This window comes from Vanellus vanellus (genome assembly GCF_965231255.1).
Source record: "Vanellus vanellus genome assembly, chromosome: Z".
Taxonomy (NCBI): Eukaryota; Metazoa; Chordata; class Aves; order Charadriiformes; family Charadriidae; genus Vanellus; species Vanellus vanellus.
The window spans coordinates 48,629,023-48,641,467 of NC_138908.1; the positions used below are offsets into that span (position 1 = coordinate 48,629,023).

Here is a 12,445-nt window from a genome sequence, read left to right on the forward strand (position 1 = left end):
CATTCCTTTCATGTGAAATTGTGAAAATTTTAATGAACGAGGCAGAGCAAAAATGGAGAAAAGCAAAAAGAAATATTGACTAAAAAGGGCTACTTTGTTCCAATGTTCAGAATATAGTTTTTATAATCCAAAGAAGTAGATTTTGAAAAGATTTTTTTAGCAAAGTTTACACTATCTAATGTTATGGTATGGTAGGAACAATAGCACACTGTCATTTCAGAAGAATAAGGATTTATTTCATTACTGTGGTGTTTTAATCATTCATCACCAAGTTATCATTCTCAAGACACGTATATATTTGCACACAGTTTTTATTATCAGTCACTCCCATGGTTTACTTCAGCCTTTACTAAAGTCAGCCTGATTGCCTTTGAAATACCTGCAATAAACCTAAACCCAACCAGTTACATTTCCATTTGTGTGCTCACTTGTTCAGGTTTTAATTGTAAATCCACTGACACATCTGCTTTTTCTCCTTCTGTCTTTTCTGACTTTTCTTGAAGAATTTTTATCTGGAAGTTTATGAGGTCGTGCACTCTTTCCACACACAGACTGATGTTGTGAAGTTCCTGCAAAGCTGAATTGAAAACAATAAGAAAAACATGTATGCACCTAACATGCAGTTCCTAGAATATTGCCTAGGGGGTCATAATTTTAAGGGGGTCATACTTTCTTTTGTTTTACGTTTCTAGAGAGAAATTTTTAGAGAAATTTTCTAGAGAAAGCTACAAGGGCTGAAATAAACCTACTTAAAACCAATGCTGACTGTAATAAACCAGTTATGCTAAGGAGTTTGGAGTCATGACATATATTATTTGTAGCTTCAACATTCCTTTATTATTCCACCTGCACCACAGTATCGCAATTGGTTCAGCTGGTATGTGTAAACAGGAGAACAAACAAGAAAGAAAATAGACTCTGTGCTGAAATACAAAACTCACTCAGTGTGTGCTGGGTATAAAGATAATCTATGTTTTTACACAAATTTTCTAGAATCCAGACCTGCAAGACAAGAAAGAAAAGATAGCAAGAAATGCATGTTACCAGTTTTTATTATATTACCTTGGGGAGTATAATCAGTAACAGCCAATTAATGTTGTTGTCACTTGCAGGCACAGCCTACACAAATGGGCTGTTGTGCAGTAATTGGTTGTTACTAGAAAAGAAAATATAGAAATAAACCAGAGACTGCTCACACTCTAGGTTTTACACGAGAGCCTGCACCAAGATGTCCTATGCTTACATTTTCTTTAGCATTTGTTCACATTACCGGAATGAAAGAAGAGACAAAAATTATACAGATTCCTGAAACAGTTGAAGAACAAATGCTTTTGGAAGCAGAGTCCTAAGACATCCATGAATAAAAGGTTGTGCGTGCCAAATCTTGCCAGCATTATTTGGTCTAATAGAAGGTATTTGTTCTTCCTACAACTCTTAGCACACTGTATTGTCACAACTTCTTACTCTTTATTACAATATTCTTGCTACATTTCCTTGTCATATAATGATTAGGTCAAAGGATTTGTAAAGCCCATGATTTTTCACAGTTTATCAATAAGGAATAGGGTATGACTGTGGTAGAAACAGTTGAAAGTGTTTGGAAAGAGAAAACCTTTGTTTTAAATACTGGTGCTATGCAAAATTTAATCGAAAGGTGGTGCTACATCATTTGAAAAAAAAAAAAAAAAAACAACCACCAACCAAAAATCTTCCCTGAGACCTTCACTCTGAAATCCTACAGAAACCTGCATTCAGTTTCATAAATGCAAAAGAGAATGCGGCTCTAGATACCACCACAATGTTAGTTAAGATCTCCCTGAATACATGTCTTGGAGCAGTGAAAACTAGCAGTTTTAAAGCTATGTTGAAGATTTGCAAAATTACTTGCACGTATTACGTGGAATAGAACACTAAGAAGAAAAAATTCTCAGAACATACTGACAGATGCTGTCTATAAAAATCTAACAAATTTCTTTCTTTTTCACCTCTGCAGCCATTTCAGATCTTTATTAAACTGATGCATTATATGGAGAAATTTGGAAAACCTGAGTAATTTTAAGCACATCCCTTTTTCCTCGGTACTACCAAGTGAAGTAGTTTTGCTGCTAGGTCAACCAGTTGCATTTCAGTGCTGTAGCAGCTTAGATCAGGTGAGGTTTTTGGTGGTTTCTAATGCTAACTGCTAAATAAAAATAACCAGTGTGCTCTACTATGATTTAAAAATTCATAAAAGACACAAAATGTGAAAAGAGAGAGAGAAATGTCAATCCAATAATTTTTAGTGGAAAGAATACATATGACAAAGTATGACAAAAAAAGATACATCATCTTCATTGGTGTTTAAAGGCCAAAAAACTACCTGGGTGCTCTGAAAAAAAAGGAAGGCAGGTGCATAGCAGTTCAATCTTAGCTGATTTATACATACATATCTACAGGCAGACAGCGTGGTTTCATGTCCCTTAGGCTCCTGGCAGCACCACACACTTGGAATGGTAATGAGAACAGTGTCTAACTCCAAAAAGAAAACCCAAACTAGCTCCGTTTACCTTTTCCTCTTCCTGTTTCTCTGTTTGTTGCTTCATTTGGTGAAGGAGATCTTCCTTCTCTTGGATCAGTTGGCTGTTTTTTTCCCGCAGGCTCTGAAGGCAGTAGAATAAGGCAAAAGGGATTACAATTACTACACCAGTACTTCATTTTTCAAAAAGGCCTGTAAGAATTCATAACATTTGGACCAGGCTGCTAAGTCCTGGGGATCTTGCACAAAAATAACAAAAACGGACTGATTTACAATGACCGCATGTGACCAGAGATGGTCTGATTCTAAAGACCCTCCCTAAATGTGTGAACGTGCTGAACCTTTTCCTCGGGAGCAGAACAGAAGGAGGAACAGGATAAACCTTAATATCTGTTTCTCACCAGAACAGCATTACACACCCTATATATTCTGTGAATATTTTTACACGTTGGTGTTTTTTTTGTTTTGTTTTTGTTTTTTTGTTTGTTTGTTTTTGTTTTGTTTTGCTTTGTTTTTGCAAAAACAAAGCTATTTGCAAGTGTGTAAGCACAGACAGTATGGGAGAACCCCACACTGAGTTTTCATCAGGGCCATGAATATAGGCCAAGTTATGCAAACTGTTTTGGAAACACACTGTGTAAGGCTTTATTTGTCTCCAGAAGGAGACAGGAATAGTTTTGTATGAATTTCACAAACTGCATGTCTTCAATTGACTGTCCTTAAGAAGAAAACACTACTCATACAGCCTGTTCCTGCAACCTCTGGAAGTACCTGCCATTCCTACCCCCATGTAAAAATTGTTCTTCTTATTTACCTTAACTGTATCTTGCCAGTGTGTGTTGCTCTTGTTCATCAGCTCCCGGTAAGCTTCTAACTGGGATTTCAAACTCCTCATTTTCTCTCCATAACGTTTCTCTATAGCAGTTATAGTCTGCTCCTGTATTACAAAAGGTTATTGAGAAAATGACTAGTGAGCAAAAACATGAAAGCTAAGCACGATTAGGAGAACAGTTTCCACAGAAAGTAACGCTTGGTTCTCTTTCTTGAGTGCTTTTTGTTGTCTGCAAACATTTCTTATTCTTCGCAGGAGGTTTGCATTTCCACCCACTGCAGATTTTGAGCACAACTTACTGCTAAAGTAATTTATCCTTCTCTGTTTTTCTGCAGAAGTAAAAGCCAAAGTCTTTCAGAGAGCAGACCAGAATGAATTCACTCTAAGCATAGCTAAGCAATTTTACAGAAATTAAATTTTGCTCAGAAAATAAAAGCTTGGAAGTACAAGATGCAAGTAGCACAAAAGAATAACTCTCAGCAACAGGAAGCATCCAAATAAAGCAATAAAATTTTATGAGAAATACAAAAAAATCATAAACTTTAAAAAGCACAGATACTTCCAGTGATTCTAGGAATGATTTTTATTTCAGAGATTTTAATTAACAGCACATTACAGCAGCCAAAATGAAAGAGGTTCTGTGAAGATAGTTCATTACAGTCTCTGTGCTTGCGTCTGTGCCCAACAGGCAATTGTCTCTTACTATACATCTGTGTTTTTCCTGTTTCTCTCTTTCTCTTCCACTAGTGATCTACAGAGTCAATTGAAAGTGTAAAATGCGACTGCGCAAATGTTACGTTCCTACATAAGCACAGAAATGGATTTACACAGGTATTGCAATGCTTGTGCAGATGTGATAACCTGAGAAGAAGATAAAGTCCTATTCCCTACTAAAGGACACCAAGCCTTTGTAGGCGACATGCAGGGAAGTCTCAAAGGTTTCCTTGACAGCGTGAAGAGTTTGTTCACTTCTCCTTGGAGGTTCCAGAGGAATTTCTGAACCTCTTCTCTCTGCTTTCTCAGAATAAACTTTAACTGTATGGAAAACGTACATCTGCATAGGAACCAAGTGCCACTCTTGCTCTGGATTGGAAAAGGAGAATGATGTGACAAATAAACTGAAAGATGAAGCAGTGGCTGCAAGAAAAGTTTTCAGAAATGTGTAGTCAAAGATGATGAGGTTAATTTCATATTTTGGGAGAACTACTGGCTAACAAAGAAATGCTTCCACTAAGGAAAGCGAGGCACTGTGGGGTTACAGTCCCAGGACTGGCACCCCTGGATCCTCATTGTGACCTTGCTGGGGTTTACCGGTAGAGGGATTCTGCTACTCTGTAAACCATATCGACAAAGTATTGCAAGACTAAAGCACAGCTAAGTGCAAAGCAGATGAGAAAGTACCCAGAGGAAGAGGCCGTAGAACTTTCCACTTTGGCAATGAGGAAAGACAGTACAACTTGGCACAAACTTTAAGCATAAAATTTAGTAACCAATGAAGTTTAGAAAAATCTCTGAAACTGTGTGAGACAAAAGTAAACCGAGATTTCACAAAGTTGTAAGATCAAATACACTTAAAGATCCATTTACATTATTTCTGGAGACTCGGAATGGCTCCCTGAATGCAGATGTAAACATGAATGAAGTAGATTTTATCCCTCTGTGTCATTTTGACTAATGGTGTGACACAACAACAATGCTAATGCTCCATATTAATTACCTGGTTTTCTTTCATTATATTGTCTAGTTGTCTGATTATCTTCATGTGTTTGTTTTTCATTTGCTGCATGTCTTTTACAATCTGTAGAGGATGAAGGAAATTATCAACTTAGAGCACTAGCAACTCCAGTTATAATAAGCCATCAATTTTGAGGTACATCTCTCAAAATGACAGATACAGTACAGTGAAGAGTTTGTTCTTGAAAACAGATAAATAGCCAACAGGACTGCAGACCAAAGCTTTCAGGCTTCAACAACTAGAAAATATGTTATGCTCTTGAATAAAAATCTGTATGAGACTTGAAATGGCCTTTCTTTTCTAGTGTTAGCATTGCATCTCCACCTCTTCTTTTTCACTGTAGTGATCTGAATTGAATATGGCAGACATAGCCATTACAATTATTCTAAAGTTCTTGAAAAACAGCATTGTGAAGCTTATCACTGAGGAAAAAAAAGTAAAAAGAACAACAAAAATGTAGGCAGTAGAGAAGATTGCATTTTTTAACTTAAGAATTAGATAATACTACTTGATTATAGAATACACTCAAATTTATTTTTTGTTCCATTAAAATAATCTGAAAACCTGCAAAATTGATGTAACTCTAAAGTGTACTACAGGCATTTTTCATGACTAATAAAAACAGATGTGTACATAAAGGACTGGCAAAATGACCTTTTTCCTGTTTGAAAATGAGTCATTTAAGCTTAAAATTGCATCAGGATCCCTAGTGACTCCATTTTATTCATTTTGTTTCTAATCCAATTCATAATAGTCACAAAGGGAAAATTCCACTGTCTCCCATCCCAGTTTCTGCTGTCCACTTTTCTTTTGACATACTTGTCTGGTAGGTGCAATGTCAAATTACACAACACTGATACTTGTGCGTCTTAAATGATGCTAACAGATACTGCTGGAGGAATTACAGCAATAATGAACCTGATTATATGTAACTTATAAAAATCCAGAGCTTTTCCAGATATTTCCTTGGTTTCGGTTCTTCATTTAAGCTTAATGTGATGTAGATTCTGCTGACAGTGAGCAGCTCAGATGAAATAAGACTGAAAAAGAAAAATATCTCAGATTTTTTTTTTGTGGTGGCTGATGCAGTATTTTTAAATACTTATGGTTGTTAGCATTGATCTATGATGACAGATTAAATCTTTGTCAGTATTTACAAGCATCTAATGAGGGAGTGTAAAATTTCTACCATCTAGCACTGTCACAGTTCAAATGATATAAAAGTTGCAAAGCAGCAATGTGCTATTGAAATATACTGTCCTATTTACCCTCCATCAAAAACTATTGTAGAAGTAGAGGAATTTTAAAGAGATGCAATTAAAATGTTAAGACACAAGGAAAGCCTCTTCTCTAGGAGAAGACTGAAAAGATCCAGATGGGTTTATCCCTTTTATCACCCACAGAGCTGAGTCGTCTTAACTAGATTACTTTAGGTACTCAAACTTGTTTCTTACAATTACCTCAGGTGTCTGTAGTCTGTACCACAGAAGTCACCATAGAACTTTTTTGATGCATAATAAAGGAACAAGAGTACAAGAGCATATTTAATGGAATAAATAAACCAATAAACCAGGAAATATATACATACGCACAGACACATATGCACACAGATACTGCGTAATATAGAATAAACTGGCTAAGCAGGAAAAACCAGTTATGCTAGTTACTGGTACCAGAAATACTGCAATAGCAACAAAACCTCACTCTGCAAGTCAAAAGCCACTTCCAAAAATCAAGAAACATGATGAGAAATATATGGAAAGGAAGGGTTTTCTTTGTATATAGTTACAAGGCAGTTTTTTAATCTTCAGACAACTACCAGGAACAGGCAAATTTAAGCAACTTAATATCTGATCTTAACTTAAGGTAGCATTTCCATGTTTATGCTTGTATTTTTATGTCAGTATCCAAAATTTAAGTACAGGTTTCCAAACATGAAGACGAAACCTACTAAGCAGTAAGATTGTTTGAATTGAATTCTTATGATGAAAACCATTATTACCATTTATTTAGTATATCTTAGAAAAAGAGAAACACAATTCACTTGGTAATTTTTTGTATTGTAAATTATTCATTCACAACAGGGCTTTTTTTCCTGGGTGGAGGGGGTGTTGGTTGGTTGGTTGGGTTTGCCTTATTTTATTTTTACCTTGAGGATATATAATGTAGCTAACTTATATGGAATATATGGAACTTCTTCTTTGCTTGTACATTCCTCCAGCTCAGTTGCTTTGTGGTCAGCATCAGAACAAACTCCAGATGTGTTCAGATGATCTACTGCATAATAAAAATGACTTTATCAACCTGAAGCATAGAACTAAAATGCACAGCCACACCATGTGTACATATTACATTTTTAAATTTTTACTAGCAATGTCAAGTACAGTTTTAAAACATATCTTTTTTTCTGATAACAAAGAAAATGGACCTGTGGGAGAAGAATTTTAGCAACTCTGACTTGACAGCTTTGATCTATGGACACCATGACACATAGTTATGTGGTTCTGACAATTCTTGTCCATGACTACTATGATGTTAATTACTTATTTATATATTTATGTCATTAAAACTATAAATGAAAATTTAGGTAAAAAAAAAAAATCATGCAGAAATATGCTGCCTCTTAAGAAAACGCTTTTATTGCAGCTAAAAAGAAGGCACTTTTAAGCCTCCTTCAAAATTACCCTTTAGAAGTTGTTTGATAGACCCAGTTTATATCAGGGTATGATATAAAATTTTAAAATTTCTTATTATCCTCTTTTTTGTTGATTAAAAATATATCATTGCAGGGTTTTTTTTCAGTCACTTCTCTCTCACACAGTAGTTGACTTCCTATTGGAAAATTGTTTTGAGTATCATAATCCTTAACTAAGTTTTATAATTAACTAAGACCTGTATAAGGTCAAAGGGACTGATCTGATTACATAGAATGGTGACTTGTATAAATCCAAGCTACACAACCTCATTCAGAAATCCACACTACACAGCTTCATTCAAGCAGAGCTCACATAAAAGAAAAATAACAAACACCCTCCCCATTTGTATAATGTATCGTGTGTTCCAGCAAAAAAGAATAACATTTGCTATATAAATATACCTTTTCCTAAAGCTCTGTTTTCACTCCATCCAACCAGGGAATTCAAAAATGACCACTTGTTTATATTCATTCCAAGCTTGTACAGCCATGAGTTTCCCTCTTCATCTGTTAACAAAATTCAGGTGCTAAAATCAGGTGAAAATCATTGCAATTCTCTGAATTCTTTTGATTCACTAATTAATGCTGTTGGGATCAAAGGAGTTTTAAATGAGTAAAAGAGATACCAAAGAATGAGAGATTGGGAAGCTGGGGAAGGACTTTTTACTAGGCCATGTAGCAATAGGACAAGGGGGAATGGCTTTAAACTAAAAGAAGGCAGGTTCAGATTGAACATTAGGAAGAAGGTTTTCACTTTGAGGGTGGTAAGGCCCTAGAACAGGTTGCCCAGAGAGGTTGTTGAGGCCCCATCCCTGGAGGTGTTCAAGGCCAGGCTGGATGTGGCCTTGGGCAACCTGGTCTAGTGGGAGGTGTCCTTGCCTATGGCAGGGGGGCTGGAACTCGATGATCTTCAAGGTCCTTTCCAACCTAAACCATTCTCTGATTCTATGATTGAGAGAGCTACAAAGAGAGCTACATAGAATGATGTAATATATGTTTGAGACTTGAATGGTTCCACCTGATCCTGAAAACAAAGATCTATTAAATCCAAAGGCCGTACTCCAGACCTGTTTCTTATCTTCTGTCAAAGTCTTTTCAAAATCTAATTTTGAAAAATTACAAAACAAAATGGATTTTGTCCAATATTTTTGAAAATAAGTGTGTGTGTGTGTCTGTGTGTATACAGTGCCAGGGGTGGTTTGCATTATTAGATGAGATATATCTGATATATATCTGATATATATAAATATTTTATTTATTAATGAGCAGTCTGGATGCATGTGACACCCCTGCTGAGAGAAAACCAAGCCACAACACCCAACATGAGCAACTTCAAGTGTTCTGGTGTAAAAGAGAGAACAGTGTCTAAAAGAAATCTTCTGACTCTTTGAATTGGTTGAAACAATTATCATAAATTAGGAAATTTTGTCCACTGGGGAAATCCAAATGTATAGCTACCTTTCCTGAGATCCTGAAGCGATATTAATTTACTTCCATGGTGCAGTATTTTCTACAACCAAATATCTGTCTCTTCACAATTACTTTTATTGCACATATTGTAAGAGAATGTACTGTTTTAAAATATCGTCTATCCAGCTACTAGATGGACTCACCAGATCTTATTCCCACACAGCCATAAAAGTCTTGTTTTTCAAAAGCCAGCTTTGGTGATTTATAAAATTCATAACTAAGTAAATACGTGTTGAGATGATTACCCTTAACTCAAGTTATTCTTCTTTCTGAATTTATTATTTTCATCACTATACTTTAAATACATATATATATATATATCAGCTTTTGTTCTGTGAACTGTATCAGTGAAGGGCACGTGTTAAATTATATATAGAGTAGCAACTTCTTAAAGGAATTCTCACATGCACATCCTTTTGGTTTATCTTTGGCTTGCTTTCCACCACCTCGGAGACTACGTGAAGCCACAGTTATTCTTGAAAGAGCCTTCCGCTTCATATAATCCTACTTTTGGCAAAATTAACCAATAAAACATCAGTACCTGCAGGCCAAGACTGTAGGATCTGTCTTTCTGTTTAGGATAAAGATTAATCTTAAACCCTTAATGGAAAAGAGACATACAGATATTGCTTCCTACTGGAAAAAAACGCATTACTATATCGCCTGACAAAATAACTGCAAAGCTCCCCCTCAGTCTATAGCAGTCCGTTGGGAAGAAAGACATTTGAAACTCCCATAAGTTAATTCAAACGCTAAAAATCAGCCTATGTGTCTTCTCTTTACCTTAGCATTTCATAGACAATGTGACTCCCAAAACTAATGAATATACCTTTTCACACCACTCTTGTGACTTAACTCATGCCGAACTCAGTGGGTATGGCAGGCACGAGATATCTCTGAGAGTTCTTTCCCTTCCTTTTCAATGCCATCAGTCAGCCTGGCTCTCAAAATTAATTCAAACCACCACAGTACCTTGCAGTTTAATCCCTTTAGAATGTAAGCTTCCCCAAACCAAAGATCTCTCCTTTCTTACTTTACAATTAGTATCACAGCATGTGACACAGACCAGGCAGCCATATTCCTGTTTCTGAATAACTGCAACGGTATTTTTGACAGTTTTGAGAGAGCCTGGCAGGTTGCACACCTTGCATTAGAAGTAACAGATACAGAACACATAATAAATTTAGTCCTGTTCTTCTAGCTTTGGTTTTAGTGGGTATAAAGAAAATACATGAGATGCTCGAGGACCACTTTCATTATCTACACACTGAATCATGACAAGAACTCTTCCACTTAGCCCATGCTCATATTAATCCATATTAAAGCTATATCAGCCCTGATGATCCAATATGGACTATAAACTTGTGCGGTTCTGCTTCTGTGAGACTACGATGTGGTAATGGGGTACCAATCTGCCCTTTTGTGGAAAACAACTAAGTACTTGCTCATTCTGAACGCCTGAGGCACAAAGTACTGCTTACCCTGCTCAGGCGTGTCTTCAATTATAACACTTTTAATCCCACATGAAGGATGTTCTAGTATCTCCTCTGAATAATCAATAACACTGCCGGGTAGAGGAACAGATGAGTGAATGGCAGTCTGTGGTTTAGTTTCAGGATCAATTCTTACTGAATCTTCAGGGACTTGAAAGCCCGAAGGGATAACTGTTCGCACCCATGCTTCTGGAAAAACAAGTAAAGTAATTGTTAATAAAATACTAGGAGGAGGTATTCAGTTGAGAGGCTTGAGAACAGATATCATGAAACAAGACAGATTTATAAGATGACACTTTTTCCTTGCCAGCCACACAACTTCCATGGAGAAAGACACTGGTTTTCCAGTTCTTCATGGTGTATGGAACAGCTAGACATAAACTCCCATATGAAGAAGAAAATAAATACTTGTTTCTGAACTTAAAATAAAAGATATGCTTTTCAGGAAGTAATCAGAGCATACGCACAGGAATTAAAACCTAGGTGGCTAATAAGTTCAGGAACTGAACTCACGTTATTATAGAGTTTCCAGCTATCTAGCTATAGGTCTCACCATTGGTACTTGCTCACTGTTGGTCAACATTGCACTAAAAAGCCTAAAGCCTTTGAAAACTTGGCTTATGAACACTGGGAAGGCCTTAAAAGTTCACTTCCAGAAGTAACAGAGGTCATCAAAAATTATGATGTCAGCAAAGTAATTACTGAAAGTAACATGGATTGGTTGAAGTTATATATATCTAATGAAGCTGACAGAACATTTTCATATGGCAGATTGAGAAATGCAGTTTGAGCAGGGATTGTGCTCACCTGACCCTCTTCTCAGCTAGAATGGATGATAACATTCATGGCAAAGCTCAATGCTTTATTCTTTTGTAATGCTTTCTTCAAAGTATTCCTGAGTTCCTTTCCCACAGAAAAAAAAAAAAAAAAAAAAAAGATAAGAAATGTAATTACCTTCTTTCTTGCCTGGGTGCTTTTCTTTTCAGAGTGGAATCTATTGCAGGTGACTACAGAACACTGAAGCACAGCACACCAGAGCGGTTGTTAAAAGTGTCACTCGCTACTCCATCTTGCAAAGAGCTCTCAGATTGACATTTTTGGCTCATGCCTCAGTGTATGCTGTAATGACCGCAGCTCTCCATTTCACACAGAAGATGTAGCTTAAACTCAGATTCACCTGCATAGCCTGTATAGCTGGCTCCAATGCCAACAGACTTTTAATGTCATTTTTAATGCTTTATCAGGGTAAATAAATAGTTATTCCTCTTTTCATATGCCCTTCCTGTAATATATACTTTTTTATTTGTTATGCATAAGTGGTAGAAATGAAGAACTTTTTGAAATGTGAAAAAAGTTTATCACTGTTGACCAAAAATTCCTAGGGAGAAAACTTTTGTCTCTCAGGGCTTCATGACAAGATTTTAGCACTTCCTCTAGACAAACTAAACTCAGCAGTGAATTTCTTGCCACTCTGCTATTTTCTTTCCTTAATTAGAGAATCATATAGGAATTTCATCAATAAGGAAAGAGAAACAGCCTTTGCTGTATTCTGTTAGAGATTTTTTTTTTTTCTGGTGATTTTGGGCCACCAAAAACTCAAGCTAATTGTACAATGTTTCAAATTAATATATTTAATATCATTAATTGCACTATAACAAAGATCAAGCTGGTTTCACTAATCCTTCCCTCCCACCACCACCACAGT

The 12,445-nt window shown here is 36.2% G+C and overlaps 1 protein-coding gene across 1 annotated transcript; it reads right to left on the reverse strand.

The window, feature by feature from the left end:
- Positions 1 to 404: 404 nt before the first annotated feature.
- Positions 405 to 11,640, reverse strand: LOC309683653 (uncharacterized protein; the record flags this gene model as incomplete). The annotated part of the gene is made up of 9 exons (XM_082497977.1): positions 11,548 to 11,640; positions 10,729 to 10,929; positions 8,180 to 8,284; positions 7,232 to 7,359; positions 5,065 to 5,145; positions 3,330 to 3,452; positions 2,547 to 2,639; positions 942 to 1,002; positions 405 to 577 (listed from the first exon to the last, which is right to left on the reverse strand). The coding sequence occupies exons 3-9, from the start codon at positions 8,247 to 8,249 to the stop codon at positions 405 to 407; spliced, it is 729 nt and encodes a 242-aa protein (XP_082354103.1). The 5' UTR covers positions 8,250 to 8,284; positions 10,729 to 10,929; positions 11,548 to 11,640.
- Between the last annotated feature and the right edge of the window lie 805 nt (positions 11,641 to 12,445).